At 54.3% G+C, this 24,630-nt stretch overlaps 1 protein-coding gene and 2 non-coding genes across 4 annotated transcripts; all 3 read left to right on the forward strand.

Moving 5' to 3' along the window:
* Window positions 1-120: 120 nt before the first annotated feature.
* On the forward strand, window positions 121-9,571 carry NOP53 (NOP53 ribosome biogenesis factor). 2 transcript variants are annotated; one of them, XM_026013852.2, is made up of 13 exons: window positions 121-1,436; window positions 1,855-1,919; window positions 3,560-3,668; window positions 4,335-4,534; window positions 4,920-4,990; window positions 5,974-6,069; window positions 7,245-7,349; window positions 7,452-7,655; window positions 7,893-8,068; window positions 8,180-8,246; window positions 8,938-9,014; window positions 9,105-9,161; window positions 9,512-9,571. In XM_026013852.2, exons 1-13 carry the CDS (start codon window positions 1,108-1,110, stop codon window positions 9,516-9,518), a joined length of 1,563 nt encoding a protein of 520 aa, XP_025869637.1. In that variant the 5' UTR covers window positions 121-1,107; the 3' UTR covers window positions 9,519-9,571. The 2 variants fall into 2 exon arrangements, with proteins under 2 accessions (XP_025869637.1, XP_025869638.1); XM_026013853.1 differs by lacking the exon at window positions 9,512-9,571 and having other exon boundaries at window positions 936-1,436; window positions 9,105-9,165.
* Window positions 2,859-2,991, forward strand: LOC112931579 (small nucleolar RNA SNORA54). Its single transcript, XR_003237329.1, has one exon. It is a non-coding gene; the product is annotated as a small nucleolar RNA SNORA54 (small nucleolar RNA).
* On the forward strand, window positions 8,289-8,397 carry LOC112931580 (small nucleolar RNA SNORD23). The gene has a single exon (XR_003237330.1). It is a non-coding gene; the product is annotated as a small nucleolar RNA SNORD23 (small nucleolar RNA).
* Window positions 9,572-24,630: the final 15,059 nt, after the last annotated feature.

Here is a 24,630-nt window from a genome sequence, read left to right on the forward strand (position 1 = left end):
TGAGCCCCCGCCGCACGCCCAGGCCACACCCACCGTGCCCGGGACACGCTGGCCGCGCGCTCTTCCCGCCCACGCGCGCCCTCCCACTGCCGGGCTCCCAGCGCCCCCTGGCGGGCACTCGGGACCCGCGCGGGCTGCGCGCCCAGGGCTCCGGGGCCCCTGGCCTTCCCAGCACCCTGCGCCGGGAGCCCGCTGGGGTCCGCGGTGCAGCCCCGGCCTGCCGCCCCGCCTCTCTGTGCCTGCTGCCCTTTCCGGGCCGCAACGGCCTGAAGGAAGCCCGGGGTCCCTGTGAATGGCTGCCGGGGCCCAACGGCCTCCGAGCTTCCTTTCTTATTTGTAAACGGCAAAGGCTGAGTCCACCCTGAAGCCTCAGGGGGCAAGCCAGCGACACCAGCTCCCGTTCAGATAACCAGGCACACTCTTACGCGTTGCGTGTTTATTATCTCGTGTTCGTCTCCCGAGTGATTTATAAGGCCGATGTCCCGTGATCGCCCCCACTGCACAGATGAGCAAAGTGCACAGCCAAGCAGCCTGCCCAGGATTAAGGATTCCGCGCCCGCACTGCCAACCGTGTAGGCTTCTAACACTCCTCGCGAATGTGGTTCTGTGCTCCCAACTCCACGTTCGGGAAGCTCTTGGATTTCCAAGATTTTAGGATCGGAACACTGGAAAGCCAAACGTTCTGGGACTAGACGGTGTCCTATGCTGAATCTGCCACTGATGGTTCTGATTCTCTTTTTCAAGAAAACTGGATTAAGGGGCGTCTGGGTGGTTCACTGGTTGAGCATCTGCCGTGGCTCAGGTCGAGATCCTGGGGTCCTAAGATCAAGCCCCATATCCGGCTCCCTGCATGGAGCCTGCTTCTCCCCCTGCCCATGTCTCTGCCTCTGTGTGTCTCATGAATAAATAAATAAAATCTTCAAAAAAAAGTAAGTTAAAAGTTAGAGATAAACGTAAATTTAAGAAATATTCCTGAGCGGCTAAAAAGGCGCTCACCTAAGGGTACAGCCCCGAACCTCCGACCCTCGGTCCACAGAAATTTGCCTAAGAGGGAGGAGACATTTACACTTTGCCCCGCCCCCTGGGCGCTCCGGCTCCTTTACCAAGATGGCGGCAACCGGAAGTAGCTCTCGGGAGGGGACGGGAGACCTGCGCGCGCAGGCCCCAAACTGGCTTTCGGGGAGCCGGCTGGGGATTGCTTCCTTTGCCAAGATGGCGCCGGAAGGTAGCGGCGGCGGCGGCGGGCGCTGCTCGAAAAGCGAGACCGACACCGGCTTTTTGGGTTTCCGGCCCACTTCGGTGGACCCGGCGCTGAGGCGGCGGCGACGAGGCCCAAGAAACAAAAAGCGAGGCTGGCGGCGACTCGCTCAGGAGCCGCTGGGGCTGGAAGTCGATCAGTTCCTGGAGGACGTGCGGCTGCAGGAGCGCACGAGCGGGTGCGTGGGGCGGGACTTCCGGGAGCCGGGCCACGTTCTGAGGGACCGGGTGCGAGGCCGACTTCCGGGGGGCTGCACGCGTGTGTTTCGGGCACCGCTGGACTCTCGTGGCGGTGGGGAGGAGGTTGGGCTACCGGGTACTCGGCACCCCGTGTTAAATTAGAGTTCAGGTAAATGACTAATAACTAGCGTCAGTACGCCTTGTGCACCCACGTTAGCGTACTGCCGAGGATTAGCATTTTTAAATATGATTTAAGTGTTGAGCTCTGCGATCTGGAAGGAGGTTCTTAGCCTGGAGGGATCCAGGGCGGGAAGAAGATGCTTGGATCAGCACAGCATTAGAGGAAAGCGGGCTCCTGGGACGTTAAACCTCCCTCCCCGGCATCTTTGGCTGACATTCTGCATTCCCCTCTCCCAGTGGCTTGGTGTCAGAGGCCCCGGATGAGAAACTCTTCTTCGTGGACACCGGCTCCAAGAGAAAAGGTGAGGAAGAAATTTCTGTGGTGCCCGCTTGGTCCTTATCCAGCCCAGCGCAACCTCTGAGAGAGTCTCTGTTAACCGCATGGCTTGGATCGCAGGCGTCTGCTGGAGAGGGGAAGGGTCTTTACTGGTGCAGGAGGCCCTGGAATGCAAGACTAGGAGTCAGATTTCCTTTTTGAGGTCTCGGAGCTCTCGGTCTTCACCGTGGCAACGCTCAAGCCTCCATCTGGCAGGCCGGTAGGGATCTGCCTGGGAGTAGATTAGACATAGGTTAGCAGGTCTCTCGTGAACCTGAAGAAAAGCAAGTCAGGGACCTGCGGTAAGGGATACCAGGAGACCTGTTGTAGTAAGATGGGCTTGAGAAAGAATAAGAGGATCTGCTTTCATAAGTCGGTAAGAAGCGGTCTTAATCTGCTTACTTTTGTCTGCCAAAAGGCAGGTCAGGAGGACCTGCTAGAACAAGCCCAGGAGAGGGGAGTTAGAGAAGGCTTGAGTCAATAATAGGCTTTCCGTAGGTGAGTAGGAAAACAGATCAAGAACAGGCAGTGGCTTTAGGGAGGGAATAGAAAGCCAGCCCCCAAGGAGCTGCTTTGATGAGTACACTGCAAGCTGCTTCACAGCAGGATGCCCTTAGGGAGCATGTGTGGGTTCCACCCAGGGGCCCATTCTAAGGAACGTGAGAGGACCTGTTTGATCGGAAAAAGAGGGACAAGGACCTGCTTTGAAGTGCAGGAGACTCTAAGTGAGCAGGTGGGAGGGATGATGAAAGAGGTCACCCTTCAGGGGAGTGAGCTCATCTGGCATGTGAACAGCAAGCAGAGGGTCGGACATGCCCTGATGAACAGGTAGGGTAGTCGGAAGGCCTGTTTTGGCCAGTGTGAAGTCTCTTTGGAAACGGGAGAGACGTTTTAGGTTCTGCTGTCAGTTTGCAAATGAGAGATGAGGCACTGTTCGTGGCCTGCTAGCCTGGCTGTGGCTGGTGGGCTCCATTCCGGTGCTACAGCAGCTCCAGCAGCTCCAGCGGCATTGTGACTGAATGACTCGTGGCTCTCAGTTTCAGGTCCTGGGGACATGGGAAGGAAGGAAAAGAAAGATAATAGTGATTGTGAGCTTTCCTAGGTGATCACCGTGCTTTATGCTGTTGTATGTATGTATGTATGCCTTTCCAGACAACCCCAGGAGGTAGGCGTTCAGGCTCTTTTTGGAAGCACAGAGGAGTGAAGTCTCTTCTATGATGTATCCTAGGAAACGGAAGGATGGATGTTCTGTCCTGGCGTGTTTCGTCCTGGAGTTTGCTTTGCACAGTCAGGTGGAGAAAAACAGAAAGCCGTTGTGCTGAGAATCAGCCATTTTGGGTCAGGAGTCTAGTTCCCTGGGCCTCACTGTTACTTGGTCGCCTTCTTCTTCATTAGCATCCGTGGTTTTCCTGCCTTGTTTGGCAGCCCTTAGAGGGCAGGGCTGTGGGCCTGAGCCTCCCTCTGTTCCCTGCACTGGGCTGCCTCCTGCCAGCCTGGGGCCTCCACATCTGCACCCTGATGCACGTCTGATGGCTGCCATGGAGCTGAAATGCAGCAGCTGGGGAGCTAGTCTTGGGAAGCAAGGAGGCCCCAGTCCTTGATTGCTCTCCTTTCTCTCCACCCTAGAGCTGAACAAGAAGAAGACCAGAAGCCAGAAAAGGTCACTTCTTCTCAAGAAGCCCCTTCGTGTTGACCTCATCCTAGAGAACACATCCAAGGTCCCTGCCCCCAAAGAGTGAGTGTCCCACCATGCCCCAGCCCTTCTGTGTAGCTGCCGTCACTCACTTCTGGCCCTGCGGGTGTTGCTGGGGAGGGTGTGCGACAGGTGAGGGTCACTTGGAGGAGAGGGATGGGCTCAGAATGGGGCTCTGGAGAGTGGATTGGAGGAAATGAGGGGGCCAGGGTGTTGTGGCTGAGGCAGGCTAGTGTGGGGCCTTGGCCCAGCCAGGAGTCCTGGGGAGGGGGAAGAGGGATGGGCAGGGGCCATCAGGAGGCCTGTCAGGCAGGTTCAGTGGCAGCTCTGAAGGAGGGGAGGTTGGAGGGGTAATGAGGTGGCCTTCTGAGATTGGAGTATGGGAGGAGCGGCTGTGGGGGTGAACCTGAGGTTGATCTTGAAGTGACATATGAGGTGCCTGGGAGACCTGCAGGGTGAGGGCCGATGAGGCCACTGTGTTGTTGGCTCTCGGGTCAGCGGGGAGGCCCGGGCAGGAGACAGACCTGGGGCATGGGCTCTGAAGCCAGGTAGGAGGGCGAGAGGAGCCCCGGGGAGGTTCACCTTGTAGGGAGTGCTTGGGAGAGGAGCTGCTGAGTAGTAGGGGTGCAGAGCCCGACTAGGAGGAGCCAGGCCCCTTCTCAGGCCTCTGCCTCACCTACTCCATCTGTGTGCCTCTCCTCCATCCAGTGTCCTTGCCCACCAGATCCCCAACGCCAGGAAGCTCAAACGGAAGGAACAGCTATGGGAGAAGCTGGCCAAGCAGGGCGAGCTGCCCCGGGATGTGCGCAGGGCACAGGCCCGGCTCCTCAACCCTCCCAAGACCAAAGCCAAGCCTGGGCCCCAAGACACTGTCGAGCGGCCTTTTTACGATCTTTGGGCCAAAGACAGTAAGTGCCTTTGCTGTTACTTGTGGTGGGGATAAGGCTGCCATGCACAGTTGTGCAGGTTGTGCACTGCACAAGAGCACGGTTTCAAAGGGAGGTGCTCTGCAGGTGTTGATTTGATGATCCTCAGCAGAGTTCGGCATCTTGAAGGGGCTTCCCTTTTGCTGGTGCATTTACCTGAGGGCCACCCCCACCCCTCAGCTTTGGTTCCCTTGTGCTTTCTGGTTTGTCTGGCATTCAAAACCTTGGGGTCTGCGTAGTCCTTCCCTTGTCCTAGTCCTTCCTTTGTCCGTGCTTTGGTGCTGTCTCTATGGGGGTTGGCGGTGGGAGGGAGCCCTTCAGTCCACACTGGAAAGTTCCCAGCAGTCACCCCTCACTGCCTCCACAGACCCTCTGGAGCAGCCGTTGGCTGGCCAGGATGCCTTTTTCCTGGAGCAGACCAAGAAGAAAGGGGTGAAGGTGAGACTGTGGCAGCAGGGTGTCCTGGGTGCTGGTCGGAGGAGGGTTGGGTGGTGGGAGCTGTGCTGGGGCCTTGAAGCCTCGGTCTCAGCCTGTGGCCGAGACCACATATGCAGGAGCCAGCCCTGGAGCGGTGCCTCCAGAGGAGAGCACAGAGTGGCGGCAGGGTTTACCTGGGCGGGCGGGCGGCCTAGCAGTGCCCAGATGGGAGGGAAGACAGAAGGGTCTCCAGGCAGAGGACAAGAGAGCAAGGGCGGGGGTGTGGGGCAGGCTGGGGAGGAGGCCGGCCTGGTGGGAGGGAGCACAACTCAGGGTTTGGGGTTTTACTTTGGTTTCATCTAGGAGGGAAGGGGCAGCCCTGGAACCCAAGACAGCACCCTTGGGCAGTTGGGGGTGGGGGCAGGGGGCTTCCAGGGTTACCCTCAGGCTTCTGCTGGGGTGAAGGCCAGATGGGCAACCACCCCCTCCGCACCCCCTACCGCGGGCTTGTTGAGGGCCCTGAGTCCTGATTGGACTCAGATTCAGTCCCTGTGGACCTGGGTCTCTGTGTTTGTCATAAGCTGGACCTAGGGCCACACTCTCTGCTCTGAGTGATGGACAGCGCCTCACAGCCTCTGCCAATCTGCTGCAGGGTGTCACACCAGGATGATGCACTGGTGACTAAGATCAGGGTGCCCAGTGCCCCGTGTTTTTGCAAGTGTTGCCCACCATGGGGTTACAGGGCCTTCTCAGGAAAGGCAGGCAGAGTCCCTCCCTGCAGGGAGCTCTCTTGTCCTGGGGATGTGGCTCCCGTGGGTAACATGGCAGGTGAGTGGCAGGTGTCCACTGTTCCAGATGCCAGACCCGCAGACACCTCCCAATGTGAAGGCTGTGGGCCCTGCTGAGGCCTCTGCTGTCTTCTGAGCCTGGAATCCCAGCTCCAGACCTTGTGAGGTCTTGGGTCGTGGGGCTGCCAGGCTTCATCCTGCCTTGTCCTCCCCCAGCGGCCACCACATCTGCACATCAAGCCCTCCCAGGTCCCTGCCGTGGAGGTGACGCCTGCCGGAGCCTCCTATAACCCATCCTTTGAGGACCACCAGGTACTTGGCCTCTCACCAGGCACCTCCTCTGTGTCCACCCCTGCTGGGGTGGCAGCAGTGACTGAGACAGCCCCCTGCCTGCCCTCCTGGGGCTCCTGGTCCAGAGGGCTGGGAGGAAGGAACCCAGAGGAGCTGCCAAACCTGGCCTTGGGGGTCAGGGAGGGCTTCCTGCAGGAAGGGGACATCAGAGCTGAGACCAAAGGAAGAGTTTGCTGTGGGGAGAGGGGAACAGGCGTTTCAGGCACGTGCAAGGAACAGCGTGTACAAAGGCCTGGAGGTGTATGAGACCATGCTGCCTTTCGTGGAAGTCCATGGGACTTGGGTGCAGAAGGCCTCAACGAACTGTTAGCAGGGTGGCCAGCTGAGGTGTGCCTAAGGCCTAGGCTAGGTCAGCATGGGCCACCTGGCTCTGAGAGTCGCTGTTTATATCAGTGATGATCTCTGTTAAGCACAGAGGTCAGGAACAGAGGGGACACCCCCCTTGCCCTCGGGGAGCACAGGATCTCAGATCAGATCATTGAGGAGACACGGGACACGTGGGTGAGTGCTGTTCAGCCTCGTTCATGATAGGAGAGTCTCTTACCCAGGAGTTTCCGCTCCTGATAAACGATGTCAGCACCCATGATGCCGAACTTGAGTAGGGTGAGGTTGGCAACAAGCAGAGGAGGCCACAGACTGCAGTGCGTTCCCTTGTGGACTGACACAGGTGCTGGGGGAGAATGTGGGAATATCAGTCTGTGTCTTTTGTTCTTCACGTAGCGTATCACAGAGAGAGTTCCCACATCTTAGGATTTGCCCACTCACACGCACAACTTAATGGCTTTTAGCATATTTGCAGGCTTGTGTGGCCCTCGCCCGTGGGTTAGGATGTTTTCATCACCCCAGAAAGAAACTGCATCCGCTGGCTGTCACCCCCTGTGCCCGTTCTGGGTTTTGCATAAATGAAACTGTACTCTGCAGAGATGAGGGACCGGGCCGTCCTTCAAGAGAACTGGCAGGGCAGGCAGGAGGTTCAGGAATAGAAAGCGCCTCCTGGCTGCATGGAGACACTGGGGAGACTGGGGAAGAGGAGGGGGCCTGGGGTACTGTGTGGGACCAGCTCCGTCTGTTAAGTCCCAGGAGAGGCCCTGGGGTGGGTGGCCTGGGTCATCACCCCCAACCCTTTCCCCTCCCAGACCCTGCTACTGGCGGCCCACGAGGTGGAACTGCAGCGGCAGAAGGAGGCCGAGAAGCTGGAGCGGCAGCTAGCCCTGCCCACCTCAGAGCAGCCTGCCACCCAGGTGAGCCCACACCTGCCTCTCCCCCACTGGCTGCCGCTCCTGCCTGGCCCCGCCTGGCCCCTGACACTGTCTCCTCGCTCACACCCCCCGCCCTCCCCCCAGGAGTCTGCGTTCCAAGAGATGTGCCAGGGGCTGCTGGAGGAGTCGGACGGGGAGGAAGAGCCAGGTGAGGGCCAGGACGCAGGGCCGGAGGCTGGAGGAAAGCAGACTGAAGGAGCCGAGACGTCGCCCACACCTGTGCGCCTGGCCGCCGTGGAGAAGAAGACAGAGCAGCAGAGGCGGCGGGAGAAGGCCACCCAGAAGATGGTGAGCACTGAGTTTCCAGCCCGCTTTTCCTGCTTCTCCAACAGCACCTGGCCTCAGGATGCAGCGGGGAATGTTCTAGATCAAGTTCTGCTGCCCTGGTACTTATATTGGGGTGGGATTTGCAGACCACCAGTGTACAAAAACGGTGGTTTCTGAAGACAATGGCTGTGAAGCAGTCAGGGGAGGTGGCCCGGGCCTTGCTCTTTCGGGCCCTGACTCCACCCATCCCTGCTGCAGCGGGTACAGCAGGCCCAGGAGCGGGCTGCCCGGCTCCGGCACCAGGAGCTCTTCCGGCTACGTGGGATCAAGGCCCAGGTGGCACGGCGGCTGGCGGAGCTGGCACGGCGGCGAGAGCAGCGGCGAGTGCAGCGGCTGGCGGAGGCAGACAGACCCCGCAGGCTGGGGCGGCTCAAGTGAGGCCCAGCGGGGGGTGGGGGGCAGGGGGGTAGTGGTCCTGGTTCCCTGCCTGGACTCCGCCCTGAGCAAGGCTGACCCTCTGAACACCCCACGCCCATGTTCTCTAGGTATCAGGCCCCTGACGTGGACGTGCAGCTCAGCTCGGAGCTGGCTGACTCGCTCAGGACTCTGAAGGTACTTGGCCATCTGGGGTGACACACTGTAGGGGAGACCCTGTGCCCAGTGATGATACCCATCCTTGCTCCCCGTGCCCCCCGGGCTGTGGGCGACATCATGGCTGCCCCCGGGTTGTGCCAGTTGGGCTGATGCCTGGGGGCTGAGGGCACGGGGTCGTCGGGGTGAGGGGCTTGCTGGGGTGGTGGTTTGAACCCATGGCCCTGGGAATGTCTTGCCTCCCAGCCAGGCCCCGAAGCAGCCACTGGTGTCCTGGCCCCAGTCCCCCCACTTTGGTGCCAGAGAGGCCTCCCAGAAGCTCATGATGGGCCTTGTCCGTCCCCGGCCCAGAACCTGCCATGGCTTCAGTGGCCTCTGGCTTCTCACCGACGCCAAGGGCCCTCTGGCTTGGCCTGCCTCGGGGCTGCAGCCAACTCTGCTTCATGAGCGGCCCAGCCCTGCACCCTATTCCTCTGATACCCGGGCTGTGCCCCTGCTGCTCCCCCTGCATGGCACAGTCTACTTCGTCAGCCGCCTCGGTTCTGTTAACTCTGCAAACCTAGCTCAGGCGGCCAGTGGGTCCATACACGGTGCCCCAGTAGCACAGGGCCAGGCTGAGCCCCGTAGAGAGGTCAAACCCTCTCTACTGAGGGATCACTGCTGGCCCTCGCCCGTGGGCCACCACTGCTGAGCCTCCCTCTCTGTCCCGCAGCCCGAAGGCAACATTCTCCGTGACCGTTTCAAGAGCTTCCAGAAGAGGAACATGATTGAGCCTCGGGAGAGAGCCAAGTGAGGACCTTGGGGCTGCTGTGGGGAGTGAGGGCATTGGGAAACTTCCTGCTCCTGGGCTTGCTGGGCTCAACCCCTTTCCTCCTACAGGTTCAAGCGCAAGTACAAAGTGAAGCTGGTGGAAAAGCGGGCGTTCCGCGAGATCCAGTGAGTCGCACTCCCTCCCCTGCCAGGCCGACTGGTTTCTTGGCTACGGCAGCAGAAACACTGGAAACACTGCTGAGCTGCTTAAAAAGAATGAGCTCTTGTCCTTTATGGTGGTGTCCCCTGGGTCCCAGGGCCCATCCTGAACCTGGGAACTGACCAGTGGCTGAGTGATCCTCCCCTGGCCCGACAGGCAGCCCACTATGTGCACTGGAACTGAGTCAGGGCCGGGCGGAAGGGGTCCCCAAAGGGAAATAGAAGGACCCAGACCAGAGTTGGGGATGTCAGGTGGGTGAGGCCAAGGGGCCCTTCCTCCCCTCACACACCATCAATCTCGTCTCCTCTGTCCACAGGTTATAGCCATCACTGAATGCTGGAGCCCCCACCCTACAATAAAACACCACTGATCGACATGTTGGGCGTCGTGTGTGACTTGTCTCCCTCCTGGGGGCGGCTTCCCTCCCTGGGTGTCCCTTCCTAGTATATCGAGCTCCTTAGGGAAGGCAGGCAAAGTGACAGGGCTTGCAGGCTGGTGGGGGAGTGGAGCGTGGAGCTCACACCTGGGGATCCGACAGGAAACAGCCCCCAGCTCTCTGCCGGGGTGGCTGAGGTGCAGGTCTTGAGAACAGGCCTGTCACATTGGTAGTGCTGACTTTGGTGAGCGCCTGCTGTACTTTGAAGCAGGTGGATTCACGTCCAACAACCCAGTTATGGGGAGGGCAGTCCTCTCTATTCTAAAGGTTAGGGACCTGAGGCACATGAGAAGGAACTACTCTCTTCTCCCCATAACTATTGAAAGAGGACTTTTTTGACCTTTTTTTCTAATAAAGGACTATATTCTCACCATACATTGTTGATACGGCACCTAAAGATACCAAAACACCAGAAGTCTTGCCCTGAACCTTTGTTTCCATTCAAACCCACTCTCTTCTCTGCAAAGTAGCTGTCACTGATGTTCAGCGTGAATGATTCCAGTGTGTTCCATATGTGATCCTATTCAATCATGCACAGGTATGCGTGAAAGGAAAATAGAGTTGCTTTAATTTTTCTGTGTCTTGGATGCAATTGTACTGTATGTAGTTCTATAGGTTGCTTTTTAGTGCGTCTTAGAGAGCTTTCTATGTACAGGGCACTTTATTGTATTTTTTTTACAGCTGCGTAGAATTTCAGTGTTTGTGCTGTAACGTCACTTGACTAGACTCCTATTGCTCCATCTCTTGAAACTGGAAAGAATATTGTACATGGGCTGTTTCACATGTGTCTGTAGGACAAGAACCTGGAAGTGAATCTCTGGACTATAAGAGAAAATATATGTAAAAGGTCATGTGATAGAGTCAGCCAAATTGTCCTCCAGGAGGATGTGATGATTTTTACCTTCCAGCAACACAGGGTCCCACCTTTGCTCATTGCTTTCCTATTGTATGATCTTACAGTTTTCATTTTACTCCACTGATTGCGAATGAGGTTGAGTATGTGTGTTCAGATAATCACTGGCACTTCTTTGCTGGTTCAAACCTTCTGACCATTTTCCTCCTAGACTGTTATTTTCTTATTTACTTCTAGCAGCTCTTTATTTGTTACGGATCTTGAAGTCTGTCCTGCACGTTAACAAACATTTCTCCTAGACTGTGACCTTTTTACTGGGTGTAAGGTATTATTTGTTAGAAGAAGGCAGTGTTCGTAGTGTTCTGTTAGTCCTCTTTTTTATTGTGCCCTTTGGAAAGGTTTCTCCGGACATGGTGTTTATAAAAATAGAGCAAGCAGTTTACAAAAAAAAAAGTGGATGAAAGGAGAGATTAATGTCAGGACCCCCCTCCCCACTTCCTCCCACATCCTGGAAAACATTGGGACTTTAAGGGGCTTTAAGGAACTGTTCTGCTGTTGCCGCCCTACCCCCCACCATAAAAGTAAAAAAGGAATGCTGTAGAGAGGAGAAAATAGCTCTTTGTGTGGATGTGTGAGGAGGGCCCAGGGGAGGGTCAGTTGAGGTGAAAACGGAGAGCCACTCTGCAAAAAGAGCCTTAAGCCTCAGCATCTGACCCAGAAATCCATCCTGGGGGGAGTAAGTCTGAAGGAACCTGCCAGAGGGGAGGACACTCTTAATGCCGGGAGCTGGCCATCAGCACATGGATCAAATACGTGGGCACCTGGGAGTGGCTGGTTACAGCTATTGAAGCAGGTGCCCCTCCGGAGGCTCGCGGGGGTTCATCGCCTGGGGAAATGTTCCCATACGTGCTGAACATGGGTCTGTGGCAAAGGCACATCTGGGCGGTTCTCTGCACTGTAAATTACCTTTCACATCTGAATTTTGCATCAGAAGAGGAAGAAAATGCTGAACTTGGATTTGCAAGTGGAGGGGCTGGGCTGGTGTCTGTAACTTCCTCTGAGATGCATAGAACAATAGGGCGGGTTAAGTGGACAGAGGCCCGGGTCTCTCATAAAATCACTGCAGTGACATGTGAGGGCGAGAATCTAGGCGGCAGGGCACATAGAAAACTCTCAGCTTTCCTGTTTGAAAATGCATGATTTTGAGGGAAGGGGGACGGAGGTCCCGTGTCAAGGCTACTTAAGCTGGTTCTATGGCCCTGCACTTCCTTTTGAATCTGCAACGTTATTTTCCCTGAAGTGAGTCCCCCAGATTGTGAAAACTTCAGACCCCACAAAATCTGGATCTGCCTGTGGCTCTACTACACACACAATGGGAGAGCCACCATCTGTTGGTCAGGACGCCACACCTGGGCACCCGGCTGTTGGGGAGGACACATCATTTCACTGCTGTGTAGACTCGTTGAGAGCTTGGATGTGGGAGCCAGCCATCCTGGTTTCAAAGCCAAGACTCAACATACTAGCTGTGTGGCCTTGTGAGGGTTACTCAGCCTCTCTGTGCCTCAGAGTCCCCATCTGCAAAATGGATATGGCAATACCTCGTTGTGCCTCAGGACAAGGATTGAGTGACTCTGCCGGTGAAAGTTCCTAGCATGGAGTAAGCACTGCGTGAGTGTTTGCTATTATAACAATGTTAGGAAGAAAACAACAAAAAAAAAAGTTTTTAAAAAGTGGAAACTTGCAGTCTGTGCCAAGGACTCCTCACAAACACTCTTACCTTTTGACCCACTAATTGCCCTCTTGGGAACGGGCCCTGAGGAAAGGGCCGGAAGTTTGGGGAGAGGCATAATGCAGAGGCCGGTCCCCCAGAGCGCCATGCAGAATGGAAGGAAACCGGTCATGGCCCCGAGCAGGCCCGGCCACTCACCGAGGGGACAGACGCGCGGTAATAACCGGGACGTGTTTATGCTCAGATGCTTTGTGGAAAGAAGCAAACAGGATCTGTCGCCGTCCACGCGGCGCTCATCAACCAGCCGGTGCCCCGAGTCTTGGGTGCGTGTGGGGGATTTCAAGGGATTCTTTTCTTCTTACTATTTCCAGCTTCTCTGAACCTTCTAGAACAGGAAAAACCTTTTTAAAAATGGGAATTCAGGGTGCCTGGGTGGCTCAGTGGTTGAGTGCCTTCAGGTCCGGGTGTGATCCCGGCGTCCTGGGATCGAGTTCCGCATCGGGGTCCCCGCGGGGAGCCTGCTTCTCCCTCTGTGTCTCTGCCTCTCAGTCTCATGAATGAATAAATAAAATCTTTAAAAAGTGGACAGAGATTCCTCGGTGCATCGAAGGCGTCCGCTGTCACGCTATTTGGAAAATTAAAAACAACCAGTCCGCATAGCCAACAGGAGGCCCCGGGTTTTCACAGGCGGGATGTCTACACTTGGGGCCGTTCACCGCCGTTTGTAGAGTCAGCCCTCGGCCGAGCGCTCAGTGATCCTGGGAAACCCTCAGGCCGCTCCCAGGGAGCTGTTACACGGCCAAGGGCACCGCAGGACCTTGACCAGTTTGTAAATGTCTGGAAGCGCATGCGCAGAGGAAGGTGTGCAGAGCTGCGCCCCCTGTGCCCCAATCCAGCGGATTCCTGTCGTCCTCCCGTCGCATGTCTCCACCACCTCCATCTCCTTGCGTGTTCCTTACACCGGGCGGGTTCCAGCAGGTGGGCTCCCTTCAGAGCCCTGGGTGGCACAAGGGACCCCAGGTCAGGGCCAGGGCTGGGCGCTCTTGCACCCCGCGGTCCTGGCAGCGGCCTGGGGGTTCCAAGCTGCGGTCCTGGGGTCACTCCCTAAGGCCGCCGCTCTGCCTCCCCGGGTGTTGTCAGCAACCCCCCCATCCCCCTACAAAACCCCTTCCTGTTTCAAACCTGGTGTGGCTTCTCTCCAGGCTCTGACCCCTGCCCCACGGTCATGCACTGCTCCCGGACTCAGGGGAAATCGTTTTTAAAATACCAAGAGCTTTCTAAGGTCTGTGTGAGAGTAAACGCTGAGAAGTTGACATTTTTGTTGTGTTCATCTGCCAGCAAAGGAGATGGTGGCCCAGAGAGCTCAAGCCGGTTACTTGAGGCCACACAGACTTGCTGAGAGTGGGTCCAGCCAGGATTTTCTCCATTCCCTTGGAGAGCCCAGGCTTCCGTGAATGAGGCAGGAACACAGACGGACAGACAGACAGCTAAGGCTGCCTCTACCCGTCGGTGCCCTTCCTTTTCTAATATATTCCTGGGGGCTGGGCTGGGGGGTGCTGTGGGGGGGATGCTGACTAATGATGGAAAGTCCTGTGATCCAAACTTGGAAGGAGACTCAGGAGTCCCCCAGGCCAGAACCTGGCATCATCATGGATTCCTCCCTTTCCTTTAATGGCAATAATGCCATTTTAAAAAATTAATACTTGTTTCATCTGTACAAAGCTCTTTCTTTCTTTTTTTTATTTATTTATTCATGAGAGACACACACAGAGAGGCAGAGACACAGGCAGAGGGAGAAGCAGGCTCCCTGCAGGGAACCTGATGTGGGACTCGATCCCAGAAACCTGGGATCACGACCTGAGCTCAACCACTGAGCCACCCAGGTGCCCCTATACAAAGCTATTTCTGTCCCAAGTCCTTGTGTCTGGATATTGTGACACCCCCCCCCCCTTTTTTTTACAGCTGAAGAATCTGAAGCATAGAAAAAGGGAATGACTTGCCCAGATTTGAGATTCCAACCCAAGTCCTGTCCACTGTCCCTTTGAAACAACCATTCCATTTGTCCCCAGCCCCATTCAGCCACCTAGGTACTACGCCAAAATACTGAGTCCTCTCCTGGTAGCTGACATTTGAGCAGAGACTGAAATAAAACAGAATGGGGGGCAGCCATGTGGATATCACAATGAAAACTTACCAGGTGGCCAGAACAGCTAGTGCAAAGGCCCTGGGGTTAGGAACTTCAGGAAGGGCAAGGGAGACCTGGCTGCCTGGAACCAAGTGGATTGAGGAGGGAGTGTGGAAGTTGGAGCCCATGATGCACCCTGGGCCCAGATAGTGCAGGGCCATCGGGGCCACGTGAGGAAAGAGTCCCTCTGACCATGGGTGGGGAACAGATTGTAGGGGGCCAGAGATGAAGTGGGGAACCCAATGACTAAGCAACTGCAGTAGTCCAGGCAGGAGATATTGCTGCTGCTGGGCCAGTGTGGAATCGATGGAGGTGGAAGCCGCCAGAAGCTTGATAGTTTTTTTTTTTTTTTTTAATTTTTATTTATTTATGATAGTCACAGAGAGAGAGAGAGAGAGAGAGGCAGAGACACAGGCGGAGGGAGAAGCAGGCTCCATGCACCGGGAGCCTGATGTGGGATTCGATCCCGGGTCTCCAGGATCGCGCCCTGGGCCAAAGGCAGGCGCCAAACCGCCGCGACACCCAGGGATCCCTGAAGGCGGAATGCACTGACTGAGTAAGAGGCTTCGTGTTGGGGTGAGGCCAGAGGGAGACCGTTTGGATGGATGGAGGTGCCCTGTGCTGAGATGGCACGCGGATGGTTTGGGGAAGATTCCAGAAAGTAAAGCCCTAACACCTCCCTGGCTGGTGGGGGGATGGAGAGGGAGACAGAGACTACAGGAGAGGGGAGATAAAAGACCAGCGGAGGAGTCGGGGGACACCTGGATGGAGACTGGGCTTGGGCTGGGGGGCGGGCAGAGAAATCGGACTTTGGCCCCGTGAAGCCTGAGCTTCCCGTCAGGCTTGTAAACAGCGAAGTGGCCGAAAGGGCTGGACCCGGGTTGGAGCGCCGGGGCGGTCAGCTTGTGGGTGCGGGTGGCATTAGAGGCAGTGGCCGTGGGCTCTAGGAGCTGAGTGTAGAGGAAAGGAGGAGAGAAGGGAAAGAGCAGAGGAAGGGGGTGCGAGCAGAGGGGACTCAGCCCAAGCCGCCAGGGCTTCGGACCCTCCCCCCCCCCCAAGGCTGGAAGTACCCCCAGGAGGGAGGAGGGCTGGCCGGGCATCCCTGGCGGATTGCTGAGAACTGCCCCGGCCATCCAGGGCAGGGTGGGGGTCAGGGGACACCCCTGGTCTCGTGGCGACACCGTGCTCCTGCGTGAACGGTGACATCCTCCTGTCTGAGCGACTGGGACGGGACCAGCGCCCCCCAAGTTCAAGGGGAAGCGAGTGGAGCTGCGGCCGGAGGGAGAGAGCGGCCGCCAGGGGGCGCCCAGAGCCCGCGCCCGGGACCAGCCGTGGGAGGAGGTTCCGGGCACCCCTAACACCCCGGTCACCCCCACTCAGGAACCCCGCCAGGGGCCACACTGCAGCAAGCAGGGTAAAAGCTGCACCCGGGGAGGAGGAAGCTGCTGCCTTCTGAATGGACGTGAGCATATTCGAGAAGTCTCTGTAGGTCCACCCGGAGGGGCTTCTGCAGGTCAGCGGGTGCGGCTGGGGCTGGAAGGTCCGGGTCAGTGGGTGAGACTCAGTTCATACGTCCGCACTGGCTACAAGCCCCCACCTGGGCCTGGACCAGGACCTTGCCCTGGTGGAAAGGGGGGTGGAGATGAGCAGGGTCCCAGACCTGGAGGGGGCGGCAGGAGGGGTTAAAGGGTGAAGGTCCGCGGGAGGAGAGGACGGACTGGGATCCCTGCCCCTGAGAGGTGTGTGTAGGCCACGCTGAGTTAGGTAAGGCCAGAAGGCTCCGAGACAGTTGCTCTGCGGGTCCTTGTCACTTTGCTGTGGGCAAGCAGTGTCAAGCCTCACGCCTGACTATCCACCCGGTTCCCCTGTCCTGTGCCTTCCCCCATTGCCAGGCTAAGACCTGACCCAGAGCCCCTAGGAGTGGGCGTGGGGGTGTCAGGTCTCTCCCTTCATCCATGATGGGTCTATCTATCCACCCATTAATCCAACCACCCCATCCACTTATGCAACCATTGGCGCGTCATCTGTGCATCCACTTATCCATGCGTCCAGATATAAGGAGTGCATATTGTCTGATTCCAGTTACCTTTTTAAAAAGATTTTATTTATTTATTCATGAGAGACACAGAGAGAGGCAGAGACACAGGCAGAGGGAGAAGCAGGCTCCCTGCAGGGATCCTGATGCGACACTCGATCCCAGGACCCCGGGACCACGATCTGAGCCAAAGGCAGAAGCTCAACCATGGAACCACCCAGGTGTCCCCGATTCCATTTGCATGAAGCTCCAGAACAGGCCAGACCAATGTGCAGTGATGTGGATCAGGGTGGTGGTGACGCTTGTGGAGCAGCTTACAGGGAACACACAAAATGGAATTTCTTGGAAAATAGAAATGATCTTTATCTTGATCCGCGAGCTTATTCAATAGTGTTACGGGTGTGAAAAATTCACCAAGGGGCACCTGGGAGGGTCACTTGGTTAAGTGTCTGACTTTGGCTCAGGTCAAGATCCCAGAGTCCTGGGATCGAGCCCAGAGACATGCTCTCTGCTCAGTGGGGAATCTGTTTCTTTCTCTCCCTTCCTTTCTTTCTCTCAAATAAATAAAAATCTTTAAAAATATATATAAAAAGAAAGAAAAATTCACCAAGCTATACACTTAGATTTGCACACTTGGGGTGCCTGGCTGGCTTAGTCGGTAGAGAGTCTGACTCTTGATCTCAGGGTTGTGAGTTCAAGCCCCATGTTGGGTATAGAGCTTACTTTATTGTTTTAAAAAAAGTGAAAAAAAAAAAGATTTGCATACTTTACTGTGTGAAAAAAAGTAAATTTAGAAAAGATGCATTTCACTATGTTAAAAAAGGATTATCAGGGAAGGCCTCACTAAGGAGGTGACTCCTGGATGTTCGTAGGCCTCCCAGGGACAGATATACACATAGTCCTTGGTGCGGCCCATACCTAAATACTTGCCCTAACTCCTTCGAGTACCATACTCACCAGAATAGGTCACACCAGATACCTGGCTCCTCGAGCCTGCACCCATGTTGGTGGCCCTGCAGGCAGCCCGCGAAGAGGCCTGAAAGGACCTTCGAGGGGCTCTGGACAAACCCGTCCCCAGTGGAAAAATAGCCTATAAGCCCTATTTTTTTATTTATTTATATTTATTTTTAAGATTTTATTTATTTATTTGAGAGAGCGGAGAGCACAAGTGGGAAGGGGTGGGGGAGAGGGAGAGAAACAGAATCCCCCTTGGGAGCCCGATGCGGGGTCTCCATCCCGGGACCCTGAGATCACGACCTGAGCCGAAGGCAAATGCTTAACCTACTGAGCCACCCAGGCGCCCCTAAACCCTACTTCAAAACGTTTAAACTCTGAAATATGCCTTTCCCCTTTAAGGATGCAGATCTGCTTCTTATCAGCCAAAGTCTGCAAGGAAGTGAACAACCCTCACCCCCACCCCATGCACACACACACCCCACAATTTGCCTGAATTCTGAGTGCCTGGTACTTGCCTTGAAAAAGATAAAAATTATCCCAGAGAGAGGAAGATAAGGACCCTCCTGGTGCTAACAAAGGCCTTAGTTCGCTTTCCTGTCTTGCTTGTAGTTTTTATACAATGAGATTGTTTTGAATGTCTGTGACATAAATGATATAAATGATGAGTTTTGCGAAAATTGGCGATGCTCACAATTGTAGCTGTTGACAGTAGCAACCCAACAATAAGCTTACTAAAAAGGCTTTTTGAAAAAAAGATTTATTTATTTGAGAGAGCGAGAGAGCATGAATGGGAGGGACAGAGGGAGAGAATCTCAAGCCGACTCCATGCTGAACACAAAGCCCGATGATCCCAGGATTCTGAGATCCTGACCTGAGCTGGAACCAAGAGCTGGATGCTTAACCGAATGCGCCACCCAGGCGCCCCTAAAAAGACTTTTTTAAAAAAGATTTTATTTATTTATTCATGAGAGACAGAGAGAGAGAGAAAGAGAGGAAGAGACACAGGCAGAGGGAGAAGCAGACCCCATGCAGGGAGCCTGATGTGGGACTCAATCCTGGGACTCCAGGATCACGCCCTGGGCCAAAGGCAGGGGCTAAACCGCTGAGCCACCCAGGGACCCCATAAAAAGGCTTTCTTAAAGATGCATTTATCTGGCAAGTATTTACTGAGCGCCTGCTGTACACCATTCACCGCTTTACATGGTGGGCACAGACCAGGGAGGAGGACACAGCAGAAAACCATGGAGCACACATTCTAGCAGGGGAGGCAGCTGATGGCTCAAAAAATCGTAAGATGGGGCACCTGGGTGGCTCAGTTGGTTAAGCATGGGACTCTTGACTTCAGCTCAGGTCATGATCTCAGGGTCATGAGGTCGAGTCCTGCGTCATTGGGCTCTGCACTCAGCATGGAATCTGCTTGAGATTCTCTCTCTCCCTCCCCCTCTGCCCCTCCTCTCCCCCTCTCAAATAAATAAATAAATCTAAAAAAAACCCCAAAAGATATGCAGACCGCTCAGGGTATAAGTGCCAGGGGGAAGAGGGAATACAGAAGGCTGGGGAGGGCTTACAATTTTTTAAAAAGATTTATCTATTTATTCATGAGAGACACATAGAGAGAGGCAGAGGCACAGATGGAGGGAGAAGCAGGCTCCTCGTGGGGGGATCCTGATGCAGGACTCGATCCTGAATCCCAGGGTCATACCCTGAGCCAAAGGCAGACACAACCGCTGAGCCACCCAGGCATCCCATGGCTTACAATTTTAAATAGCGTCAGGGAAGAAGTGACATTTGAGCAAAGCTGTGAAGGAGGTGGGGAGCAAGCTCTGTGGCTATCAGAAGGAAAAGTGTTCAGGTGGAGGGAACAGTACATGCAAAATCTCTCAGAGATGAACCTCGGAAACATTACACTAAGTCAGACACGAAAGGTCACATACTATAGGATCTGTTTACACCAAATGTGCAAAACACGCAGATCCATAGAGACAGAAGCACACTGGCGGTAGCCAGGGGCTGGTGGGGGGCAAGACATGATCACTTAGTGGGTCCAGGCTTCCCTTTGGGCTGATGTGCATGTCTTGGAACTAGAGGTGCTGCTTGCACAACATTGTGACCACACAAAACGCCTCTCATGGTAAATTTTAGATTTTGTGTATTTTACCACAATTAAAACAGACACACACACACCTCCCATCCCTTATCACCATCATTTCCTATAAGGAACAATGACTTGGGGTCATTTTATTTTTTGTTTTTTCATTTTTTAAAAAGATTTATTCATTTATGAGAGAGAGAGAGAGCACAAGCAGGGGAGGGGCAGAGAGAGAGAGGGAGAGAGAGAATCCAAGCAGACTCTGGAATGAGCACAGAGCCTGACGGGGGCTCGATCTCACAGCCCTGAGATCATGACCTGAGCCGAAACCAAGAGTTAGATGCTCAACTGACTGAGCCACCCAGGCGCCCCTAGATTTAAGGATCATTTTAAAAACTAGGAAGAGGGGATCCCTGGGTGGCTCAGCGGTTTGGTGCCTGCCTTCCGCCCAGGGCCTGATCCTGGAGTCCTGGGATCGAGTCCCACATTGGGCTCCCTGCAATGGGCCTGCTTCTCCCTCTGCCTGTGTCTCTGCCTCTCTCTCTCTCTCTCTCTCTCTCTCTCTCTCTCTGTGTGTGTCTCTCATGAATAAATAAAATCTTAAACAAAATAAAAAATAAATTAAAACTAGAAAGAAGTTCTGTGAAGGATGCTAAAAGCCACTGAACTGTACACTCTAAAATGATGCATTTTGGTATGTGAGTTATCTCTCAGTTTAAAAACAAAACAAAACAAAACAAAAAAAGAACAAGCCAAAAACTCTGTGAGGAAGAGGTGAGAGATGAGGGAGGGGTTCGGAACATGTGGCCCCAGTGATCCCGGGTGAGATCTGCTGAGATGGGGAAATGCTGGAGCCACTGACGTTCTGAGCAGAAGAGGGGTGGGAGCTGCCAGACGTGGGCCTGGTGCCCCCTGGTGGCCTTGAGGGGGACAGGCTGCAGGGGACTGGAGATGAGGATGGGACAGGAGAACCCCTGGGCTTCCCGGTGGAGGCGGGGAGAGGTGGGTGCGCCTGGGGTAGGTTTTGAAACGAAATCCTCCATAAGTGGCTGACGTGCAAGGAGAAGGAGAACGCCAGGGTTTATGCCTGGCCTGGAGCTGCCCTTTCTTTCCTTCCATCCTTCCTTCCTTCCTTCCTTTCTTCTTTTTTTTTTTCTTTCTTTCTTTTTCTTTCTCTCCTCTAAGATTTTATTTATTTATTCATGAGAGACACAGAGGGAGACGGGCAGAGACACAGGCAGAGGAAGAAGCAGGCTCCACGCAGGGAGCCCAATGGAGGACTCAATCCCAGGACCCTGGGATCATAATCTGAGCCAAAGGCAGACGCCCAACCACTGAGTCACCCAGGCGCCCCTATAGTTGCTTCATTATAGTGACATAGCAAGGACACATGGTGGACCACAAGAGGAAAAGACACAGGGGGGTCTGGAGGGATCCACGTGCTGGCTCCCTCCTGGCAGTAAACATGTGGCAACGTGGGGCAATGCTTCTGTCCCGGGAAGCCCATTTGAGACCCAGGACCCAAGGATCTGGGGGGAGGGCTGGTCTGTAGGCACCATCTGTCTAGCCTGTACCCCAATTCCAGACTTCCTGAAGACAGCAGGTGTCAGCATGAACCATACTGTTTTGTACAAAGGGCTGAGGCAGTGAACCCCCTTATCATTTAGGGAAGTTTTTTATCACTGGAGGGAAGTGTTTATCGGCCAATTTCCCAGATGCAAGGCAAGGGCCAAGCTCGTGAGAGCAGGGGCCCTTGGAAGGTTAACTTTGTAAGGTTTCTCTCCTCTCCCGACGCCACTCAGAGGCCTGGTGGCAGAGATGGATTTGAACAAGATAAGAAGCCAGGTAAGGACAAGAAAGCACAAGATCTAAAAGAGCGAACACCAAAAAAGATATATAAATAAATAAATAAAAAGAAAAGAGCGAACACTACAAAAACTTCCAGAAGAAAACTCAGGAGGAAATGATCTTAGAGGCTTTGGGTTTGACATAGACACCTTATATATGACACCAAAAAAAAGGACAACGTGTCATCAAAGAAAAAAAACAACAAATAGGGCTTCCTCAAAATTAAAATCATTTGCTCTGCAAAAGACGCTGCTGCAAAATGAGGAAGGCACGCCGCAGACGGGGAAGGCGTTTGCAAAACGTATCTCCAGCAAAGGACTCATAGCTACACTATGTAAAGAACTCCCACAAGCTAATAACCTAGAAGATCGACAACCCAAGTAAAAAGTTAGCCTCCGCTCATGCAGGTCCCAAGAATGGCGGAGACGGCGAGCCGCATCTTCCCTGGGGCCGACATAAGGCAGAGGCTGGGGGTCCTGGGGGTCCCTCAAAGGTCTGGGCCTCTTTCAATGACAGTGACACCCCCTGACAATGACACCCCCTGCCCTGCCCAGCCTGCCCCCACCTTTCTCATCTTGCCCACAGGAAGGAGGCTCAGAGTGTAGGCTCTGCAGCCCGTCAGCTGGGGACACAACCATGCTCTGTGCCTGTGTGGCCTCGGGGGAGCGCCCTCAGTCTGCCCATATGTAAAATGGGACCCTCACAGCTCCTGCCTCTGTAAGGTGTGGCTGCTCTTATGAATCCCATAGCTGCCTTCCTTGATCTGTTTACAAAATTCTCTGCCCCAGCCCAGCCAACCACACTTCCTGGCTTTATTTTCCTTCCCAGCACTCACTACCCCCTCCCATAATACATATGGGGACATTGTTTATGTTCTGGGGACAGGTGGAGTTGTGTGTTGCTGGGGGTGGGGAGGGCCACGCCAATGGGCACCAATGATCATATGTGTGTGTGTCAGCATCTGTGGCCACGTCCTGCAACAGGTGCGTTGTCTGTGATCGTGTGGCCCAGTGAGCTGGATCTTGGGGTGAGCTGTCGCTCCCCTGGCTGGATCTGCGTTGTGTCGCTCTATTGCGTGTCTGGAGTGCAGCTGTGTGTCCCACCACGTGGCCAGGTGAAGGTGGCTCTCCTTGTGTCCTGGATGTTTGGAGATGTGTTGTTGTGACACTGGCTGGGCTGTTGCTGCTGTATACGGGGTCCTGGTGTGCTTTGGTGTCCTTGTGTGGCTGACTAGAGGTGTAGGCTGTTGTGTTATTGTGTTTCTGGTTGGGTTGTGCTTTGCCTGGCTGTGCAATCGTATAGCCAGGTGGGGGTGAGTCCTTGTGTGTTACCACTGGTCTGTGTGTGTGTGTGTGTATGAGAGAGGGAGAGAGAGAAAAAGAGAGTCCCAGCCCCAAAATCATTACTGATTCTTCCAGCCTCCCCCTACTGGACAACAGAGACCCCTTTGTTCTCAGGGTAGAAGAGGGGGTGCTGCTCCTTTTCTCTGAAGCTCCTGGCAAAGTCTCAGCCCAAAGCCCGGCCAACAAAACACTCTCAGAGCCTCTGTGCTGTGCCTGGCCACTTGCTGGGCGTGCTGGGAAAGCCAGTGGGGTCACCAGACCTGTGACAACCAGAGTGGTGGCGGCTGAGATGGGAGAACCCTGAGGGGACCCTGACCCAGCCTGAGGGGCTCAGGAGATCTTTCTTGAGGACAATATTGTTACAAGATAGTTTTGGGGGTGGGGAAGGGAACATCAGGACTCATACAGATCTGAAAGTGAACATATGTTAGGGACTGGACTTCACCTGTTCAGAGGAGGATCAAAGAACAGACATTTTTACAGATTGGGAATACTGAAGCAAAGGTTCACAAGGAGGCAGGACATTTGGGGAGGTGCTGTGGCCTGAATATTTGTGTCCTCCCCCCGCCACACGTTTGTTGTCCATAAGCCACCCAGTCCGTGGTATTTTGTTATTGCAGCTCAAAGTAGGGGAGAGAGGGAGAGTTGTCTCTCCACAGACAGAATTTATGTGCGCATCTGCCGAGAATTATTGCGCATTGCTCTCATTTCTCTGCAATTTATAGGATTATAAAGCAGAGCCCAGAGTGCTGAATGATTTATCATGGGTTGAATGCTGTCCTGCCCCAAATTCATATATCTTGAGGTCCTAACTCCCAGAGATCTCAGAATGTGATCTTCGTTGGAAATAGGCTCATTGCAGATCTAAGAGGTTAAGATGAGGTCATAATGGAGAAGGGTGTGCCCCTAATTGAACATGACTTACGTCCTTATAAAATGAGGAAATTTGGTAAGCACCAAGACACAGAAGCTAGGAGAAAAGCATGGAGTGGATTCTTTCTCGCAGCCCTCAGAGGAAACCACCTTTACTGACACTTGGATCTCTGGACACTTGGATCTTTTTTTTTTAAGATTTTATTTATTCATGAGAAACACACACACACACAGAGGCAGAGACATAGGCAGAGGGAGAAGCAGGCTCCCTGCAGGGAGCCTGATGCAGGACTTGATCCCTAGACCCTGAGATCACGAGCTGAGCCAAAGGCAGATGCTCAACCACTGAGCCACCCAGGTGCCCCCAACTACTTCTTCTTCTTCTTCTTCTTCTTCTTCTTCTTCTTCTTCTTCTTCTTCTTCTTCTTCTTCTTCTTCTTTTCTTCTTCTCCTTCTTCTTCTTTTTAAGATTTTATTTTTAAGTCAACTCTACATCCGGCACTGGGCTCAAACTCACTACCCTGAGATCAAGAGTTGCATGCTCCCCTAACTGAGCTGGCCAGGCGCCCTAGATTTCCCAACATCTGACCTCTAGAACTGGGAGCTAATACATCTCTGTGGTTTAAGCCACAGTTTATGGCACTTTGTGATGACAAACAAATATAGCTGTACTATGCAAAAGCCATAGTGTTCTATGGAAGCACAACATTTTTCTTATAATATTGTAACTGAGCCAGCGTGGGTTTGCTCCTTGCTGAGTCAGGAACGGCACCAGGTTGAGCCGTCAGCACAAGGAAAAGTTTACTTGCAGCAAATAAGGAGATCGCCGGGAATAGCTTCCAAAAGTGGCTCCCCGAGCAAGGGTGGATGGGTTTCTTTAATTTAGGGTTAGGATGAATATTTGGATAGGGAAGCCTTGTCATCATATGAAGAGGCAGGCATAAGGTCACGCATGCGCCTTAAGGCAACGTGCCTGTGCACACATCGTATTTTATGTAAATGAGGCTTGTGCTCACCCTTGGGTGGAGATTTTAATATTACAATGAGATAAAGGTAGTTGTCATTCTAGAGATCACCCCATGGCCCA

This window comes from Vulpes vulpes, chromosome 1 (genome assembly GCF_048418805.1).
Source record: "Vulpes vulpes isolate BD-2025 chromosome 1, VulVul3, whole genome shotgun sequence".
NCBI lineage: Eukaryota > Metazoa > Chordata > Mammalia > Carnivora > Canidae > Vulpes > Vulpes vulpes.